The sequence below is a fragment of the Pogonomyrmex barbatus genome, unplaced genomic scaffold, assembly GCF_055798465.1.
Source record: "Pogonomyrmex barbatus isolate J1 unplaced genomic scaffold, ASM5579846v1 scaffold2, whole genome shotgun sequence".
NCBI classification, from domain to species: domain Eukaryota; kingdom Metazoa; phylum Arthropoda; class Insecta; order Hymenoptera; family Formicidae; genus Pogonomyrmex; species Pogonomyrmex barbatus.
The window spans coordinates 16,774,609-16,796,410 of NW_028297116.1; the positions used below are offsets into that span (position 1 = coordinate 16,774,609).

The following is a 21,802-nucleotide window of genomic DNA, read 5'->3' on the forward strand; positions in this document are numbered from 1 at the left end:
CCGTTGCGACATAGGCGCAGTAACGCGGAAGGATTTCTTCTCATGTCATTAAAGCAACGTCGTCTACTCAACGTCGTCTACACAATCATCATTCGTGCTCCCTAATGCGCGATTTAATTTCTTCAGCTTATGCAACAATTATAAAATATTCTTTTAAAATTAAAAAAAAAATTGAAAAATTCTTCATCTAAATTTCATTTGATCTATCTAATATGCATCTACAGTATCTGATATATTATTTAAAATATAGCAATATTTCACTAAAAGATGCAAATTTTGGACTATATCTTCTGTAATGTTGCACTGATTTTAATAAACATTTATACAATTATAGTAAAATTACATTTACAATATAATATTCCAACTCAATGTTTAATATTCTATGATATTTAAGGACTGAGTCATCATCTTCTCTAAAGTAAACTTTATCTTTACCTTTTATCTTTACCTACGATAACGTTAAAGGTTCTAAAGCGGGCAAGGATTGGTTTGGAATGCATTTCAATTTTGAAGAAATTGAAAGTTCCACAGAATAGCTAAATTAAAAATATATGAGAAGACTAGATAAATCTAACGTATTGCATGAAATTCAAAAGTTCGAGGAATCACTGATTTTATCGAGTATTAATAAAAGAAATGAAAGAGCGTTGGACAGAGCAGCATTAAGCGACGCATTACCGATTATATTCGTTAAATAATTTTTAAATTCTTGAAAGCTAAACTGATCCGCGACGCTTGATAAATAGCATTTATAAAAAAATTAGGTGAGCAGACATCACACACACACAACGTACCGAGCTTCCCAGTCGGGCTTCCAGGAATAAGGTGCACGTGCGCGAAACAGAAGATTCGAGAGAAAAAAAATCGCGATCGAAGGAGAGAGAGAGAGTGAGGAAGGCGAAGAAAAACAAATGAACACTGCTTGCCCGAAACAATCGAAGTCTGGAACAGGGATTGCTGGCCTTTTATGTTACCCCTGACGTTCGCCATTTCCCCCCTTTTTCAGCCTTCCCGTACCCTCAATACTCCCTCACCATTCAGGCTTCATCCGTGCGCTCAACCCCCCGCGATCTCTCGATATATTGGTTGCTCTTAAACGGGAACTTGAAATAAGTCGCTAAGAATTCAATAACGCGTCATGTATGCATAATATTAATCCTAGAATTATCATGTGGATTGAAAGAATACTTTGCGATAGGAGGGTTTGATAAAATCGCTTTAAATGAAAAATTCGTTAATCCTAACACCCATTTTATTTAACTCGTATTCATATCGATTCTTTTTTTTTAATTAATGACGTGGGAGAGATCAGAGAATAATAATTACATGGAACATATTGACTACATAAAAATTCTTTGTCGCCTTATCTTGTCTATTTTCTTATTCTAAGAGAGATTGTTATATTACTCTAAATCCATTTTAAACAACTTATTACTCTCATTAAATTTCAGAAAAGTTTTCTGAATTCTGTCTCTAATTTTATTCGCTATATATTTATAATAATATATTTAGATATTTTGATACGTGTTTAATATATATTTTATATGTATATTCTGATTCTTCAAATGTTTCTTATATTGTACTATATTGTACTATGAAACATAGATTGCTTAAGATAAATATTACTTTTGACAAAAAAAATCCATGAAAAATTTTTATTTCCCTTTTCCTTTCAAGATACGTTCAAACTCTTATTAGGCATTTTTAGCATACTGAATACTGTTAATTATTAGCTAGAATATATCCAATGTAATAAAGACATAAATTAAAAATTAATATTACGTGTGTGAAATGTATTTGTGAAGTCACGTATAAAAAAAATTAAGTAAACCGAAGAAGTTTCAAATGTTACATTTATCTACATCAGACAAGCATTTAATTAATTTTTCAAAAATATCTCATAGTGTCAGGTGTCTGCCGAAGTAAGAATTGAGCACATATATATATGCATATATATCTACGCGTGGTGCTCCAATCACCAAAGAGATGCGATACCCAAAACAACGTACTCACCAGCGACGAATCCAGGTCGGCGCTCGGCGGAGACGGGGCGGCGGAGAAATTCGGCGGTGGTGCCTGGCGTAACATAAATCAGATTCCAGGGGTAGATAGGTAGGTGATAGAGATACCGACCACTCTAACGACCACTCAAAGTCAAAGCCAAACGTCATTGCAACCCGCGGCACTACATCCAGCAACGGCCTCAGGCGCGTGACGCGCTGTCACGATCGTCGCGCAAAATTCAAAACCGAAATTCCGCGCATTGTCCACGCGTCACCGCGTCACTCACACGCGAGATTCTCTAAATCATCGGCTTCGTCCCGACACTCGCGGGCGTGCGTGCCGACGACCGGCGCGTTTGGCAAACGCGCGCGGGAACAACCGGAGCTGGTCGGCCACTTCCGAGAAATCGCAGCTTCTTCCGAGAAATCGCAGCGTCTCTCTCTCTCGCGCGCGCGAAATCGGACGTCCCCGCTCCTGCGCTCGCGCTTTTGTTGTTACATTCAAGAACGCGAAACGTTGAAACAAACGCATGATTCTAATTAGAAGTAGCAAAATGAAAATTCAATTTTGATATTAAAACAGCAAAGAATAACATATAAATGCACTCGTCATATAAAAAATGCACTATTGAAAATATTCATATCATGATTTAAAGAGCAATGCTCATTTATAAGTTGTAAAACGACAGTTATGTATTAATATCAATCATGCTAAATATAAATATAATAATTATTTTTCAAGCATGCAAACAAATATTGTCGATCGTGTGTTTATCATGTCACGATAAAAAGAATATGTTCCTGTAGACTCGATCACAACTCGGTACTTCGATACATGATTTACTATCAGAGATCAAAATTTAAAAGCAAACTGAAAACTTCGACCGATACGATTCGACTTCGATTCGATACGACGTACAGAAATATTAAAACAGATACCTATGAAGATGCGCTGACGTTTTATTAATTACCGTAGTTAAATCCGAATTTTCGTGCAACAATATCGATGACATCACAACAGGCGAAATCACGAGTGTGAAAACCACGATCGCACGAAGCGAGGAGGAAATTCGCGCCGCGAATAGAAAGCGTGATGCGCAAACGACAATCGCGTATCGCTTAAAAATCACGGAAACGGTGATCAGATCATTACTCTCGATCGTCGATATCGCACAGATGACATCACTCTGGTCCACGTCGAATGTCATTCGCAAGAAATCGGTCTCGAGCGAATGAACGAGTCGAAGCGGGAGGCTCTACACGAAACACCCGCACACATTGCATAACAGCATGGGACTGAACGTCGGTTCGTACGACTCGCCGCCTCAACGCCCCACCATCCCACCGTCCCACGTGATCTCCCCACTCCGCCGCGCAGGGCGCGTTAACGCGCGGCTATATTCATTGCGAACGCTAACCGAAAACCCCGATTTTTTTCTACGAATACATATCTATAAGTAGTTTGTACGTATATTTATAGTCCGGTGGAGAAGAGAGAACAATGGAAGAACAAAGCTATTGCTGAAAAAATTTTATCTGACCTGAGTTCGTTTTACGATCAGATTTGGCGCTGGACCATTATGTAAAAATAGCCGAACGTTTCGAATGAGCAATTGTCACTTTGAGGTAATATTCATTTTCGATCTAACTTCGACACTTAATCCGAGACAATTAATTCAACACTCCCAGACTCATTTTTTATTCAATGGATACAAATTGCGAGAAACGCGGAGCGCTCCTAACTCGGCATTGGTTGCGTTCGGCAGAAAAAACAGCTTTGTAACTGTTATAATAATCTTTGTATGATTTTTCTTGTCCTTAACTCATATATTGATTTAAATATATAAACCAATCATATTAAAAAACTTTACAATAATTGCAAAATATTTTTTCTATTGAATGCAGTCATTGAAACATCTAGAAGTATCACAGGTCCATGTAAAAGCGCAACCGCTCATTGAGCTCATTAAGTGAGTTCTTATCTGATTAATATATTCTTTTAGATCTAAAAAAAAACACAACACATACAATCGGTTGAAAAAGTTAAGCACTTATCGAACGATCGTGCTTCTAGATGCATCCATTGTGATGACGAGGTGATTCAAATATCGTTCAAGTTATCGTTCTTATCATCTAACCATTGAACACTGAAACCATTCCCTATTCGGATATTTCAACATATCCAACATATTTTACATTTCGAATCAACACTCTCATTATTCGCAATATCGACATTTCCGATGCTTAATTCGTTACTCTCGGCACTCACTTCAACTTCGACGAACAAAAAGAAACATAGAGTTCGCAAATAAATACGATATTCACTTCAACGATATTCGAATCGATTCTACCGACGCATGATTTACATATTTTTGTCACTTAATTCGATATGTTTAATGTTTATTTTAGATTCGACAAATCGCGTAAAACGCAAAACTACTATGGTTCGCCGATCATAATGAGAAATAACTGAACTGAACTAAACAACGTGGTTATCATTGAATTAATCCACTTTCGTATTTTAGATATTTGACAGTTCAAATTTGACACTTTTATTCTTCCAATATTTAATTTTTCAACACTTAGATGCTTATTTCAATATTTCAATTGAATATTCAATTTTAACGAATAAAAATTATAAGAAATACAGAGTTAAGATGGTCATCGCACTGATGCAGAGAACACGAGGCAACTAAAGTCGAAAGCATTTTATGTAGATGGGAAGTAGAATTTGGAAAATAAAGAATGGTATTGTATATAATAAAGGATAGAGAGGATAGACAGATAGAGAGGTTTCAACGTGACTAAGTAAAATACAAAAGCAATATAGAAATAACCGAAAGTTTTATTTTCTATTACTTATCGAGAAAATTCCAAAATTTTTTAGTGAGAACAATTCTTTATGAATTTTTAAGATACTATTTTTCTGTAATGCCTTAATTGTATATTATTTTCAAATTGGAATCTGCCCTCCTCTCTCTCTCTCTCTCTCTCTCTCTCTCTCTCTCTCTCTCTCTTTCTCTGAAACTGATATTCCTTTATTTAAACACAATGCAGGAACGTTTTGCTCCAAATACTGTCAGGACAAACAATACGCATATTCAAAAGTTATAATTAAACTTTATTTAAACATGAACATAAAATGTAAGTAAATTAAAATTAGTTTACGCTCATATAGGAATGAATGCGATGAAAGAAATAATCGTTAATAAATCGCGGGGAGAACTACGTCTAATAAAGGGGGTTACTGCAGACGACTTACTAGGAATGGTAATTTGATACTTCGTCGAGGACGCTTAATTGATTGAGACAAATTGAACGATGAACTCACTGCTGTCAATTAGAGAACACAATAGTCCGCATGTTATTCCAATCGCGCAATTCACGGAATTTATAAAAAATACGAAGAGCATTCGTTCCCCTTTGATTTATAGTAACTGTAATTTATACGTAACTGTATGACTCGAGAAACTCCGCGACCATCGTTCGCCTTGGGATAGGAAATCTTACGCTTTGGCAAAGTAAGCGAAAATCAAGCTTATAAATAATGCGCGCATTGTGCGCACGCTTTTCGCGCCGAGCTTGCCGAGTGCATAAAGGCCGAGTCAATATAGTTGACGATATTGTGTTAGCGGGCGCTTTGTAAGGAACGCTCGGCGTCTTAATATCGCGGCCGGAAGGATTAACCACGAGACCCACCTAAGAATGGAAGGATCACGGTAGGATTCTAATTAAACGGAAAATAGCTTCATTAAGTTCGTAACAGCCCCGGGGCCACACTCCACGATACTAAACCTATGCCATGTCGGGAGCGATGGGAACCAAACCCACCCTCTTCCCTCCCCCCCCCCCCCCGTTCCTCTTCGCCGTTCGACGTACGTATGTACAGGGAGAGCGTGTAACGAGAAGTCGTGTATTTCGTGGCGAGTACAAAAGGCATCAAATGAGCCAAGGATAATGTGTTTGAGTTAATTGGCAAATCTTGGTTTTGCATAAATTAAAACGTTATACTGATTCCGAAGCAGAAACAAGAAGAGGGGAAAGAAAATATCAAGCAACTATGGCGAATCTGTGTGATACACTGAAAAAAATGAGCTTGCAGTCATAGCAAAAATTATCTATAGCGAAAAATTAGCTAAAATGGATAAATGATTAATAAATATCGCAATATTGCATATGTTTTGTATCTCATCAATTTAGATTACAAAATTTGTCAAATTTTGTAATCTAAAGCAAGGAAGTCTCTTTGTAGCGTCCAATCAAATAATAGCTATTCATCTCCTATAAAAGTGTAATTTGGTTACGAGATTTAAATTTTCTTGCATATATTGTTAGATGTTACTGCTTTCTATTGTCGTATGACAATATTCCAGCAGATACAAAAAACAACGATACATTTTAACTGTAACATTTATAATCCTTAAACCAGCGAAACATTTTTTTGAGTGTAATGTTTAAAATATTGCCGTTTGTTGTTTCTCCTTCATTCTATTTTGATTTTTCGTTGTATTATGTATTCTCGAGTTATAAGTCGTTCATTGTGATGTACTTCTACCAGTCTTCTCTCTCTCTCTTATCATTTGGCCATTATCCTTTTTCTTCTTCCTTTCTCACCGTGAATTGTCTCTTACTCACTGGTTCTTTTTATCCAGCCTAGCCAGCACTTTACAGTTTATTATATAGCCGCCTTTACGTCACACACTACTTTATGAGCGAAACGCTCTCGGATATCCTCCATTGACGTTGCATTTTCCGAAGGAGGCGTTTCGCGACCGCCGACAAAGAATCGCGCATCAAGTGGACAAGGGAACGGTGCGCTTTATATTTTATCGTTCGTGATGTCATAAACCGAGCTTTGATAAAAGAAAGTCCCATGTAATATGTACGTTCATATACTCAAGTAATATATCAAGTAATATATCAATTAAAGCTGTAGATACATTTTCTAGTTTAACAGCTTTCAAAGAGAAGTTACTTTTTAAATTAGTCTGATATTCAAATTCTGTTAATAACCCGAAGAAAATATATTAGAATTTTCATATCTCATAATTATTTAAATTAGATGGTGTCAAACTAAAGTCTCTCAGGCAATATGAAGCTTTAATAATTATACCGTTTCCTACAAAGCAAAAGTATTCAAAATACATCACAGCAATATCCTAAATATATCATGATACCTTTAGGATGTATTTTATCTCTGTGATGTATTTTAAACATTTCTGCTGTGTAGGTATATAGAAGATAAAATGCGAAATTAAAACAAACGTCTGACAATAGAATTTTAACGCTGTAAGCTTTATTCTTTAATCTATGCGGTTTTTTTAATCACAACTCAATATAATGCATTGACATACGTACGTGGACTCACGTGGACAATAAAAGGAAATAAAAGAGATAGGAGGCGAGAACTGGTCGCCAAATTGGCGATTGCAGATTGCGGGCCGCATCCACGAGGATGGTCTCCATCGAAGAAGAGAGACGGGGGCGAGAGGGAGGGAAACGGTTAACGTAACTGGAAGAGAGGACGCGAATGAGAAGAGCTGCGGAGGAAAGGTAAAGGCAGAATGCAACGAATTCGAAAAGAGCGAAGCCCTGTGCCTGCATACGTAATGCCATCGAGCTATTGTCAACCGGCGCCGGCCCCCTTTTGTCTACCCCCCAGGGGGAGAGGGAGGGTTAAGCCCGCGCCCTCAGCATCGCGAGCCGCAGGAAAATTCTGATCGCGCCGATATCGATCTTCGGCCGATCATTTGCATGCTCATTGTTCGACGACGCCGGCGCAACGAACAATATTCCCGTAGACGCGAGATGTCCAAACTGATTTTCTTCAACCCCCTTTACACCGAGATGAGATGTGTGCGAATGTGTTACATGAAAGAGTGCGCGATTACGAGTAAGGCTAAATACGGTTGAATAAGGGTCGATCCAAACTGCGAAACAAACGCGTCACCGCACAAGCCACGTAAAACTTTTTGATTTTCATATTAAACTATACGGACAGGTATTTTTAAAGTTGATTAAAATGCTATTTGTTATTTGTTATTTTACTACTGAAATATTAAAATTTCAAATTTCATGTTTGAAAAGAAGAATAGCGTTATTTTTGACTAGAATATTATTTTTTTTGCATCACGAAAGCGGAGCCTTTCCTCTGTGATGTGTCGACAAACGGGAAATAGGGAGATGAGCAATAGGACGGGAGAAAACGGCACAGAAGTAACGAAGGGAGATGGAGGAAGAAAGAGAGAAGGAGATACATCGCTGCACATATTTTTATGTCATAGCGGTAGAGGCGATGCATTGTTGTCGCGAGACAAAAGCAAATGTGGCGGAAAAATTGCGGGGTAAAGACGAGGTGCGGGGAGTTTCGTGGTGTTCGGGACGAGTGTCGGAGGGTTGAAACGAGTGAGAGAGGACGGGAGGATGGGAAGGACGAGAGAGTGAAAGAGAGGGACAGAACAGAATGGGTTAATGTAGGATCTCGCGCGATTACTTGACGATTATTTTCACCGAATGTTCCGTGAAATCTCGCGCGCGACGACGATGTACAAGTCACTCGAGTAAACGAGATCGCATAAAATAGTGGTCGTCATAAATTTAAACAAATTGTGAGACGGAGAAGTGACATGTCAACAAATCACGAGGAAAAACAGGCTGTTTACAGGTAGAGACGCTTCGATAAAAAAAAATGCATTGTACGTGATAAGATTTCTTTACAGTTACATTGCTCACAACTGTTACAAAAGAGAAAAGGTCTATATAGGTCCCGAAGCCATTATTATTTAATCGTACATTTTACGTAAAATGTGCGCAAACAAGAAGGAATCGGGGTAATCTTTTCCGGGCTCTTCCAGAAATTTTCGAGAGCCTGACGAAACGACTCTGGCACGGTACGCTGGCGATTAAAAAAAGAAACGCTCGAGAGGAGACGCAGCTACTACAATTAAGGCAGTCAGCCCGTGGCTGCCTGATTCGTTCCATTGAGGGAATTGGCCCGCGCAGGCAATGAACTATCGAGCAGAATTGAGAGTCTCCGCAAGGAGATTTTTCGCAGATTATCAAGCATCAGTTGTCGGGAAGAATAAGCAACCGCCAACCGTCATTTAACTTTAACGCTCCAACTGCCCAGCTCCGTCCCCGGCTACCCCCCTCCCCCCCCCCGAGAGCTTCCGCCGGTCCATGCTAATTAAATCTGCCTACGTATATTCCCCCTCCGGCTCTCCGCTACTTGCATCCTACACAGGGCAAATTCTCGGCCGTGGGCGGTCCGACGATCCTGAGGCACGCTACTTATGCGCGCACGATAAACTAGGTGCTCTCACTTTCGCCTCGATCCACTTTTGTTCCCGTCGTATTGAGCCCGTCGTGCCGACCGTTCGCAAAAATTAACCCCGTAGAACTTGTTTTTCTCTTCCTGAAATGCAGGCGCTTTTAATAATGCACAACGAAGTGTGAATAAAATGAAATTTTAAAATTAAGGATATTTTTGTTAAATTACAGAAAAATATAAATGTGTGATAATTGCGAAATATATAATGTAATATTAGTATAGAAATATTAGTCTAATAATATAAAGAGCTTCAGAATTTGCATGCTTATTATATTACGAGAGTAAATGCATTATCGATATCGTATATGGATAATTTTCATCTCGTTCATAGACTACTTCTTTCGACGTCAGCAGTCGGAACTGTGTCTTAGCGATGGTATTCTCTTATTCATTTGATTCAGCTATACGGCTTACACTCGACGAAGCACAGGGTAAAGCGCAAGAGTATGTGTTATTCGTTTCCACAATAGCGTCATTGTTGGAGCATTGTGCTTCCACCCCATTCCGTAGATTCGTCGCGAACACTTTACCTCCTACCCCTGGACTGTTCACAAATACATACGCACCGGCTTGCTTTACACGCACGAGATCCCCTTTTCACTTCTTTCCTCGTCTTCTTCTTCTTCTTCTTCTTCTTCTTTCTTTTCTCTTTTCTCTATATCTACTTCATCTGGTATTCTTTCTCTCCCTCTCATCTTTCTGCTAGTATCTCGTATCTCCGCCGCTTTGCCCATTATTCTACACGAAAGAGAAGCACAGAATTTCTTATATCATCGATATCGACTACTGTCCGCGATTGAAGAAATATTTTTTTTACAAATTCATCCTTCCGTGACAAATTTTTATATATATATATATATATATATATATATATATAGATTATAGATATTCCTTCCTTTATGAATAAATTTATAAAAGTTTCCAAATTTGCTTTCCTTAATTTTTTACTCTCCTTTTACAAATTCCTTTCGCGGCGAATTTCTTTTTATATATATATATATATATATATATATAGCTTATAAATGTTCCGTCCTTTATGAATATATAAATCTGTCTTCCTTAATTTTTAAATTATAAAAGGTCAAAAATTATCTAAATTCCATTCTGGTTTTTTTTTAAGCTTAAAGAAATGACGACACTCCAATCGATATATTTTCCGACTTCTTCGCAAAAGTTGCGAATGTAAACGCGCGCGCGTGTCCAGGCAACTATAAACTTCGTGAATTACTATGTGGCTGTTCAGGAACGATGCCTGATTAACGACGGCGCGCGGCGCGACATTGTCCCGGGGTTGCTCAGAAAGGGGACAACGGACAGTAATGCGCTCATCTCTCAGGCACAATAGAACAATGCGTGCCATAAGTAAAACGCGTCCACTTTCGCGAAATACACGCTGTCGGTGCACGTGTAGATGTACATTGTATCGGCTGTAGCTTCGAAATTCGCTCGTGCGTATTTGCGATGAATTTTTAGACAAATATTTCTCCAAGAATGGATATTTGTTATTCTAGTACAAAAGAATTCTCCGATTCTGACAATTTTCAAATAATTCGTCATCCAATAGGAGGGAATTTGAAATGCACTGTGAAAAATGACACGAAAAAATTCTTCTCTTGAAGTTTACTTACTTTAAATCTTTTGTATCTTTTTGTATCGCTGAATAAAAATGATTATTTTAATCTTCTTCACTTAAAAATTTAGAGCTTTCAAATATTATCACTTAGTAACTATAAATAGCTTAGTAGCTATAGATAATTATAAATTTTCAGTAAAGAGAATCCATCGTCAAGTAATGCGAGAACAATGCGAGAAAGAAAGCGCCATGTAACAATGGATAGATGACCACAACAAAGAGGAAAACGAAGAATAGGACAGGGGTTGCAAAAGACACAAACACAATGCAAAAGAGCCAGGAAATCTAGGCGCCTAAAATTACTTGCCTGATCCAGATATCTCCTTAATATTGACATTTGCTCGAAAAACATCAAATAATATATTAACCACAAAAGATTAAATTACACGAAATTAAATTCTGATAATTTCGCTGAAATAATCAGAAGCAGTTGCGTTATATACGACATTATTAATTGAACGACTCATTTGTAAAAGAGAGAAACGACGAGAGATCGACACTTATAATAGAAGGCAAGTCGAGTCAAAGGACCCGATGACCTCAAGCCCTCAGGCGCTTTTAATCATCGCGCATCTGGATAACAAAACGGATGGCGGTTAAGGTGGATCTGCGGGCAAAGCGGAGCTACCACGTGAACGGGTCCGTCTACGATGAGCTTTATGATTGAAAGAGAGAACGGTGGGGTGGGCTAACAATATGTGGGAGTGAGAAGGAGAATGTCAAGTGGACATTGTTGACGGTGACAATGCCGCTGAAATTGCCGGAGGACAAAGAGGTCTTATGATGATGCTGCTGGCGAGCGAGCGAGCGAGCGAGCGAGCGAGCGAGCGAACGAACGGGCGAATAGAGCGAGTTGCTCGTGGACAGGGACACCACTGTATTCTCCGCTTCACCCTTTGCCACCAATCCGCCGCTCCCTTTCGCCCCGCCGCTCCTTCTGCCACTTCCCGCTCCCTCCCCTCCGCGACCCCTCCCCCCCCCCGCATTATCCGTCATTCTCGAACTGGTATTCCGATATCGCGTGCGGCGTCGTGCCGTTGCCCCTGTCGCGGCATCTTCACTTGCGAATTAGTCACCATCGTCCATTAAGCCCTTTAAATGGGAAACATTTCTCCTCATGGAGCATAATTCGTACGCTGGACACCTTTAATTAGTTTTTCGTTTCGAAAATTGTGGAAATGGACGACAAGTATCTTCTCGGTAATAATTAATAACGTTAAACCCTGCAAAACTTGCAAATTATCCCATTAAAGGAAGAAAATTTGGAGTATGCATTGTGGCGTATCGTTACAAAATTAGAACAATCTCCAATCGCTATATTGAATCTATGATAATATTCGCTTACTATGATGAAACAGTTCCTCATACTCGATTGGACGATTTCTTTTAACGTCATTATTCCTTTGGGAAGAACCTGATCCTTTTAACGAAGGGTAATTCGTGACCTTTGGACGAGCGGAAGAAATTTATCGCGTTTACTCGGACCCTTATAATCATCTTATAAATGGCACTAAATTTAATTAATAGTATGACTCAGACAAATCTTGATGTACGAATATTAATAAATAGATCCATGGATCAATAGTCAAAAATTTCGCGATCGTGTTTCTTCTATGTTACTCGCTTGTATTTAAATTAATTGTTCATTCTCAAATTATTGATTCATCTATTATTAATTGATTCATCTATTATTAATTTCAACTTTATTTAGCAGTAAAAACTGCATGCAAGATATAAAATTGGTAGGATCGGTATGCAACTACGCTTGTCTTCCTCAAATTCTTTTCCGCCTTACATAATTAATAAGGCAGTACTCGGAATTAGTTGCCCTTTTCGGCCTGATTTCGAGGTGACGCCTATAGTTCCCCCGCTACCGCTCAAGACTTGACGGTCGAGCCGCCGTCTTATATTAAAAATCCATCCGAATTGTATGCATTTTTAATACGTAAAACGTTCCTGAAGCACCAGGTCGTCTCGGCGGCTCGGCCGTCAAGTCTCGAGTGGGGAAACTGTAGGCGTCACCCTCGAAATCAGACCGAAAAGGGTAACTAATTCCGAGCACTGGACTAAAGGAACGTTAAGATATATGAAAAGAAATTTCAAATATTTAAAGTAGGTAAAATTTTAATATCGAACTTTTGTTTTTTTTTTCTATTGCGTTATCACGATCGTAAACGTACACGCTATTCGAGACAATTTATATATATGTATATTTATATACAATAAATGGATGTATATACTGTCTGTGTGTGTGTGTGTGTGTGTGTGTGTGTGTGTGTGTGTATGTGTGTGTACTATACATATATACATACTACATATATATCGCCACCGTTCCTTGCTTTCATTCGTTCGCGGAAAGAAGTAAAGAGCTTTGTCGCCACGGCATCAAAAGCTTGAATAACGCGACGATGAAAGAAGGAAGTATCGGTACAAGAAACTGCACAGTGAATACTGAAAAGAATGTTGTCGCGAGGAGAACGGCGGTAGATGAAGGGGATGAAAGAGTTAAGAAAGAGAAGGGGCGAGCGACATCGCAAAAAAGAAGGAGCAGATAGAAAGAAAGACAGAAAGAGAGCGAAAAGGGGTGGCGGGGAGGGATGGGAGAAAAAGAGGGACGCGTTCTCTCTGAGAAGAAAACCTTTTGAGGGAAAGTGATGAGCATTTCTGTGGGAGATCTAATACAACCGTCGAGATAGACATTAAAAGAAATTAAAATATATCTTATGAATTAGCAACGCATTATTATAAGTTTAGTGTTGAGAAAGATGATTATTTATTACAATGTTGATATACACGCGTATACACACATAAAAAATTTAGAAGTAGATTAATCTATATTGAAATTTTTATTATTTTCAAAAGTGATTGTTAAATTGGAAAAATTATAAAAAAAAATATTGTACAATAACGATAAAAGGTTATTTAACTTTAATCAATATTTGAAGCTTTTACGCGCACACATAGAACAAAAATTAAATTAATAATAAATTAAAACTAATTTTAGTTGAATTCTTTTCAAATTTCGGAATGCCTCGTTCATGATTTATTCATTGAACGTATTCGAAACTATTACGGCACATTTATGAACATGTAAACAGTATCAAAGATATGAATTAAAAAACGAGCAACGAAATATGAGCAAGGAGGAAGAATTGCGTGGCGACAAATGTTTCTGCATATGCATCAGTTGCATCTACATTTCGTGTCTGATTGCCGACACTATCTGCCGTCTCTCGCGAGAGGAGAAGCGTTTCAGTCTGCGTCCCATCGCAGAAGAGCGGTGAGCGAAACAATGTGGCTTTTGTGGGGCAAAGAAACGGCGAAGCCCGCCTAAAGAGAAAAGCTAAGAGCGATTGAAATACGCTCGTATGTCCGCCTTTCTTCCTTCGTTTTTAGTCTCCTCCTGCGCTACCGTGTTTCGCCACCGTTGTTTCCTCACCTTTTATATTTTATATTACAATAAGTAGAATGCGTATGTGTGCGCTTGTGAAAGTAGGAATTCATATAGAATGAAATGCACCGCCAGAGATATCGTGATTGGAGGACAAAAATGCGACGTGATCTTTGAAACAAAAATTTCAACCTGTGTTTCCTTACCGTCTCTTTTGAGTTGTATGTACGTTTCGAAAACATGCATCCGTTAAATTCACAGATTTACGTGTGCTTGAGGATCGTCACTCACAAAAAATCAAGGAAGCTGCGAAAGGGGGGGTTTTCCTCTGCGGAGGAAAGGCAGAGTAAGGGCAAAAGAATGAGAGAGTAACGACGAAGATCAGGAGCGATGGTACGGTCGGCGATCGGGGAGGGATGGATATGTGTCGAAAGAACGAGTATTGGGAGACGCAGATGGGGGGAATCGAGGGAGGATAGGGGGGAGGGCACATAGAGAGCCGGTATGGGTGGGTTGCAGGTTGGTAGTCAAGACTGCTTTCAGATTTCCAGAGTGAAGCATTGTGTTCCGAAGGCGCATTGTCCTCCCGTCGGCGGGAACTCGACAATGCCGAGTCCGTAAGTTAGTAACCCTACCGTAAAAACTTATCTCCGCCCCCGAACCACCGACCTCCAGCCTCCAGATTCCGTTCGATTTCCAACCTGCCCTCGTCCTTTCTCCTCCCCCCCCCTCCCTCCCGCCATTGGCGCATTTCTCCTGGGCCCCCGCGCGTTCCGGAAGACGTGTATCTTTCCCTCACTTCCTCTGTCTCCCTTTTCAGATTTCCGCGGCAGAAAACAATTCCGCGCCGCGGTTCTGACGTCTTCCCTCTCGCGAAATCTAGCCAACCGTCGCGTAACGAATTCGTTCCTCGCGGATAACAGCGGGCATCTCTCGCTCTCATTTCCTTCGTCGCAAATCTATCTCTAATGTCGAGCTTTAATAGCGATTTTGATCCAGATCACGACCTCGTAAAAAAGTATCAAAGATTTCTTTTGTAATTAAAAGTGAAGAAAGAAGATTCTCCAACATTGTTTCGCGTATTACCGATTATTTTTTTCACTTTTATAATCAACGCTGACGCTGATCTTCTAAGCTAGCTAAGAACAAGAAATGATGACTACGAACGTTCGTAGGCTATGCCTGACAAGAGCGATGTGCGTTAATTGTATCGACGATTCGTGAGTATCGCGAGAAACGAAGCGTACAATGGGGCACACGGCGGGGCGCGATTCCGAGAGTCGGAAGTGAATGTTCCGGGGAGCGGATACAAGCATCAGGGATTGGCGGGTGGTCCTCTCTCCTCTCGCTTGCTCTCTCTTCTCTCTCTCTCTCTCTCTCTCTCTCTCTCTCTCTCTCTCTCTCTCTCTCTCTCTCTCTCGCCCGTTCGAACTCAAGTTGCCGGCCGACCGGACAACGCTCGGTCGCCGGACAAAGCTCCTCTAATTGTTCCTATCAGCGACGAAGAATGGACCTCGGGCCTGCCTCTGACAATTTCATTTGTAATTTGCATAAGGCTTATTAAAATCACAATGAGCGAGGAACCACGCGCCCTGGCCGCGCTGCACGGCGATGACTGGCAATCACGAGGACGCTCGCGAGAACGACGCCGACGCCGACGCCGACGCGTCGTCCCTCGTAATCTTTTTCAAAACCGTTTACCAGACCGCAGGATATAATCTCGTTATCTCGAGTAACGTCGATTGTCGGCCGACACGACGCTTAACGCTTTTTCGTGAGTTGTTTTCTCACTTCAGCCTCATTCACGAAATTGAAAGCATTTTTCGAGAAAAAACGAATGAAAGCCACGAGCTATATTCCACTCTTAAACAAATATCAAATCAATATTCGTCTGTTAAAAAATGACTTGTGTAACTAATTTCGAATTTTTTAAATACACAACAGTGTTTGCATGTCCAAACGTTTGCCGTAAATTAATAATAATAATAATAAATAATTTATAATAATCAAAATATATTTATATATAACAATTGCAAACATGTTGATATTCATAATAATTCATTTAGTTACATTAAATACATAATACGTCGTTTCTTAAAAAAATTATTTCAATCTTTTCAAAACATGTTTGGGAGCTTTTTTTTATAAAAAGGATCGGGAACGTCTAAAAACTTCTTTTTGCAATGCGTGCGCCAAATCTGTTATATAGGGAGATAGGATTTCAGGTTCGCCGTCCTGACAATCGTAAACTCTGTTGGCGACACTGACTCACTTCGGTCTCCTCGCGTCTGCTTACGTTTACAGTGTACCCTTGACGATGACGAATGTTTTCTTTTCACCCCGTGCGTACTGTAAAATTATTTTACACGCAGCCAAATACCCGCATTGTGCAATAAATGGCCTGCTGCTCGGCAAACAAAAGAGCAAGGACGGCAAGTCGGATCTGTACATCGAGGATGCGATACCTTTATTCCATATATGCCTACACGTTTCCCCAATGGCGGAAATAGCGCTTACTTTGGTAAATATATTTGACTGGCATTTATTGCCGCGGATATTTCTGGTGGAATATTTCGTGAAATCGCGCCTACTGTCGTGTCTCCTCAAGCATGTGCTTTGACATGTGCGAGAATCAATGTGTGACGTGGACATGTCAATATCCTAACCTATATCACAAAAACGAAACAGCATAGTGAATGATTAGGCATTTCTTCTTTCATTGCGAAATTTTTCGTTTGGCATGTTAGAATAATTGTAGTAATTGTACTATTTTATGGCATCCTGTTACACTAGTTATATATTGAAACAGGTGGACCAGTTAGCTGCAAGCAAAGGCCTTATACTAACAGGTTATTACCTGGCCAATGAAAATATAAATGATTTAAGGTACTTTAATATTTTTCTTTAACATTATTAATGTCTTTTTCCTTCCATTTTATACTGATTCATTTCTATGTATTTCATTTAGTACAGACAGACCAGCGCACAGAATAGCAGATAAAATTGCAGAGACCTTTAATAATGCGCTGCTTGTAGTGGTATGTTGGTATTAGTTTGATACATTGAAATATTTTATATCAATTTTTACAATTTTTATTGATTTTTATTATTATCAGGTGGATAATCGAGAAGTAACTCTAGGTATGGGATCGAGTCCATTGAGAATTTCACAATTTATAGAGGGAAAATGGAAACCAAAGGATAAGACAAAGTAATTATATATTTTTGAAATTGAGAGAAATTATTACCAATAAAAAATTTACCAATAAAAAATATACCAATAAAAAATTTAATCAAAGTTCTTTCACATAAATATTAAACTTTTGTGTTGCAGTATAATTTATGAGGAGGACATTGCACACACAGATGCGATGTATTCGTTACTGAAGGCGGAAGAATATAGGAATCTGGTTGATTTTGACAACCACTTGGATAACATCGCACTTGACTGGCAAAATCAGAAATTAAATAAAATAATCGACGAGGCTGTCGATAAACACACATAAAAGATAACACTGCAATCCACAAACACAAGATAACATTGCATTCCACAAACACACACACACACATAGATCATACAAAGATTGTTTTATTTATATGTTATGTTGCACTCTATCTATATATTTCATTCACTATATGCAAAGTAACAAATGTACATATGCTATAGAATTTATAAATGAATATCACCTGTTTTTAAATCTCTGATCTTTGCTTTTACCTATCATTCTATGGTCTCCACTTTTTATCTTGCATAAACATTCTTTTCAATTTTATAAATTTAATATTTTTGTTTGACATCAAACTTAAACTGAGACGTGATTATCTTTGAAATAAAAGTTAGTCTATTTTAAATATAAAATTAATTATTCTTAATATTAAAATGTGAAAAGACTAATAGAAAGAAGTGCCATGCGATAATTTCGTGTGCAATTTATATATAAAGTATATTTTAATTACAAATATTTTATTATTAATTAAATACTAAAGTATAATTTATTTATTATGATTATCGTGCGGTTCTCAATTTTTCTCTCATCTTAGCCCTTTTACATATTTTATATATTTGTATATTTTAATATGTTATATATTCATAAATATTTTCAAAGAAATCCAGAGATATAAATTTTAAAAATTTTAAAAATTGTACAAATGATAAAACGATAACAATTAAATGAATAAGAAAATAATGGGAACTCATATTGTGAAAATCTGAAATGAGAATATTATAGATGTATCGATTTTCAGTTCTACGACAAAAGCTTTGTTTACCGACTGGTTAAGTAGGGAGCTCAAAGGAAAGGGAGCTTCAATGTAAATAGTTCTTCAGGACAGTTAAATTCCATATTTCTTTATATTAATTTAATTTTAGACTTGTAAAGGAAGATCTATTATCTGTGCATATAATATTATTTTTTTGCAATCATCACGATTATTAAGACGATCTTCGTAACAAAAACTTAACCTCAGCTTGATAACATCATTTCTAAATAAATCAAGGTACGTGAATATTTTAAATGTAGATAGTCATTTCCTTGTAAATGACAATATTCTAAATATCATATTAGAAAATAGAAGTAAATTATATCATATATTTTTTAGCAGAACAATAAAAAAATTTGTTTTGATTTGCACAATGTATATGAATGATAATTTTGTATCAAGAATTACAGCTGTTACATAATAGTATTATAGTAGTAGTTATTTACGATTATCATATATATATATATATATATACAATTTATTAACTTAATGAATTTGAGCTTTTGTTTAAAAAGTTTTTTTATGCTTTATATGCAATTATATCTTTATATTCATCTTTATATTTTGTTATTCATAGGATTCATATATGGATAATGGGGCATCGATGTAATTGTGGTAATACACATGATACAACAGAATTAGGAATTGGTTATAATTTATATGAAAAGATAGATAAAGATAGAATAGAATGCCTAAATGAGCATGAGGAAGGCAGTGGTTCCAAAGTCTTCAAAACATGGGAAGAAAGATTAAATAGATCAGATGTAAGCTATATAATTACTTTCTAGATCAAATATTTCTAGATATTAAATATTCTTATGAAATCTTCCATTCTTGTTTTGATCTTATTTTATCTTATTTTATCTTATTTTATTTTAGTATGTCAAAAGTGATATCGATGCTGAACTTCTGTTTAACATACCGTAAGTATTCTGATATAATTTTTAAAACATACACAACGCACACACACATTCTAATTTTTTATAGTTTTACGGGTGATGTAAAATTAAAAGGCCTTATTGTAATTGGAAACGAAGAATGTTCACCTACATCAGTTAAACTGTAAGTATCTTCAAGGTTTTTTCAAAAATAAAGAAAATTATATTTAACATTTGAAAGGTAAAAAAGAACGTAATATTTCAATAAACTAATGTATATTAATAGATATAAAAATCGGCCACACATGCTATTTGATCAAGTAGATATTAGTCCAGATCAGGAACATGAGTTGATTATAGATTTACATGGGGTCCATGAATATCCTCTAAGGTACTTTTTCTCATATTTATAAAATTTGAGAATTTTTATAGCTATATATAAACTGTGCTTGGATGAGATATTAAAAATCTGTATAAGAATTAAGTGTATATAAATATTTTAGACCAGTCAAGTTTTCATCGGTACAGCATTTAAGCCTTTATTTCACTGGTAACACGGAACAAATTGAAATTTATTACATCGGCCTCAAAGGAGAATGGACGCCATCTCACAAACATGGTGTGACTATTTGTACATACGAAGCACGTCCGCTCATTAGTGATCATTCAACAGATTTCAATGAGATAAGCAGAGTGATTAAATAATTTGAATTAAATTTGAATTAAAATCTGAAATTTTTATTTTGAAAAGAAAACGAGTGAGAATGTTTTTGTAATGTATATATTCTATTATATTATTTATATAATAATATATTCTATTATGGAAATTTACATGAGATACATAACTAGAGGACATTTCTTAATAAAAAAAATTTTGTAATAAGAAATTCTGGTAACAGTTTTATTTCAATTACACTTATATGTTTGTAGTCTTATTGGAATCATGTTCTATGATAAGATGTACACATTAAAGACCTTACATACTTAACAAATATATTGTACATATTTTCATCACATTAGCAAACTTCCTGGCATGGTATACAGTTTAAATTTATTGATTTTCAAAGTATGAAATAACATTATGTTTTATGTCTGGAATTTGATCTTTCCTACATCCATTTCTGAAAATTGCATATCTAAATGAAAGTCAATTATTTGAAATAATTCCAATGGTTGTGGTATCCTGCCAGTTTCAAGCTTTGACCAAACAGGAACATCTGAAACATTACAATAAATACAAAGAATTCACATGATACTTATAGTAACTCAAATGTATTTACCATTGAAATGTATTTCAAAAGCACCCGACGATATCAGTTGACTTTCTATGGCATTACCAATCAGGAAAATCAGTATACAAGAGTAAAAACGATTATTTATACACCACTGCCATATCGATGTTAAAGGCAGACCAAAGTCAACTCCGCTTACAATTAAAACAATTATTAATATTTTTAACGTTCCCTAAATGCAAATTTACCTGTTAATGAGACATAACAGGAACATATAAACTATACAGAAATAATAAATGAAGTTCATTACCAATACTTTTGCAATTAACATATTATAACCAGGCGGGTTGAAGTTCTCGCCCTCCACGTGAAGTTCTGGATATTTTTGTTTAAGAATACTTACATATTGCTCGAAGGCTTTTTTATAACCACACGAATAGCTAACAGAAAACAATAAATTTGTGTTTCATTTAATAACTTCATGCTCAATGTTGAGAATCCAAATAAGTTTAATAATGTCTTTGGATACGACATTGAGACATCTAACAAGCATCTTGTTTAAGCGCGCGTGTAATTTAAAACCGATCGTTAAGCGTTCATTATCTTATAGAATGCGACCATCTTCCGTGAAAATTAACAAGCGGATCGTTATTCTTACCAATAAAAGAATCTTAGAGTCGGTCCGGTTTTTGCGCCGAGTTTGGTTAACGGCGCTTCATCGCTGTTCGCTTGTATGCTGTGCACCAACAACACCGCGAGGGTACACCGTATTAGCCAGCCCATAATTACTCTAATTCATTGAAGAAAATAACCTCACACATCCACACGACAGTCAAATGCAACTAAACGCATCGAATTACCGCTTACTGCATGGTGCCTATCAACCTGGAGTAATTCTCCTTCTCTTTTCTTTCTCTCTCTTTCTCATATGGTACGATGCGAGTGTATATGTGTGTATGTGTATGTTTTGTATGAATCGTATATGGAAACCAATCGTGACTAATCGAAAACTTTCAACTGTTATTATGAAAAGCTATTAACGTAATTGATGCTATCAAATTCAACGATGTTGAAA

General features: G+C 37.1%; 4 protein-coding genes across 19 annotated transcripts in view; 2 read left to right on the plus strand and 2 right to left on the minus strand.

Moving 5' to 3' along the window:
• Nucleotides 1–3,318, minus strand: part of SoxN (SRY-box transcription factor soxNeuro) — a 284,192-nt gene extending 280,874 nt beyond the window's left edge. For 3 of the 16 annotated variants that reach the window (XR_016139205.1, XR_016139213.1, XR_016139214.1), the window contains exons 1-2: nucleotides 2,943–3,317; nucleotides 2,014–2,539 (exon numbers count right to left, since the gene is read on the minus strand). The gene's annotated coding sequence lies outside the window, so the exon portion shown is untranslated. Of the gene's footprint in view, nucleotides 1–2,013; nucleotides 2,540–2,942 lie in introns of those variants that run through there. The other 13 variants (XR_016139212.1, XR_016139211.1, XR_016139204.1 and 10 more) reach the window with 11 other exon arrangements.
• Nucleotides 3,319–16,608: 13,290 nt separating this feature from the next.
• EMC8-9 (ER membrane protein complex subunit 8/9) lies at nucleotides 16,609–18,055 on the plus strand. Its single transcript, XM_011646515.2, has 5 exons — nucleotides 16,609–16,878; nucleotides 17,167–17,243; nucleotides 17,326–17,395; nucleotides 17,474–17,568; nucleotides 17,692–18,055. The coding sequence occupies exons 1-5, from the start codon at nucleotides 16,675–16,677 to the stop codon at nucleotides 17,861–17,863; spliced, it is 618 nt and encodes a 205-aa protein (XP_011644817.2). The 5' UTR covers nucleotides 16,609–16,674; the 3' UTR covers nucleotides 17,864–18,055.
• Nucleotides 18,056–18,602: 547 nt separating this feature from the next.
• LOC105431970 (PITH domain-containing protein CG6153) lies at nucleotides 18,603–21,168 on the plus strand. The gene is made up of 6 exons (XM_011646512.2): nucleotides 18,603–18,854; nucleotides 19,195–19,381; nucleotides 19,497–19,540; nucleotides 19,605–19,679; nucleotides 19,782–19,886; nucleotides 19,999–21,168. Exons 2-6 carry the CDS (start codon nucleotides 19,211–19,213, stop codon nucleotides 20,198–20,200), a joined length of 597 nt encoding a protein of 198 aa, XP_011644814.2. The 5' UTR covers nucleotides 18,603–18,854; nucleotides 19,195–19,210; the 3' UTR covers nucleotides 20,201–21,168.
• On the minus strand, nucleotides 20,368–21,739 carry SelT (selenoprotein T). The gene is made up of 4 exons (XM_011646514.2): nucleotides 21,386–21,739; nucleotides 21,038–21,167; nucleotides 20,776–20,959; nucleotides 20,368–20,712 (listed from the first exon to the last, which is right to left on the minus strand). Exons 1-4 carry the CDS (start codon nucleotides 21,508–21,510, stop codon nucleotides 20,582–20,584), a joined length of 570 nt encoding a protein of 189 aa, XP_011644816.1. The 5' UTR covers nucleotides 21,511–21,739; the 3' UTR covers nucleotides 20,368–20,581.
• Between the last annotated feature and the right edge of the window lie 63 nt (nucleotides 21,740–21,802).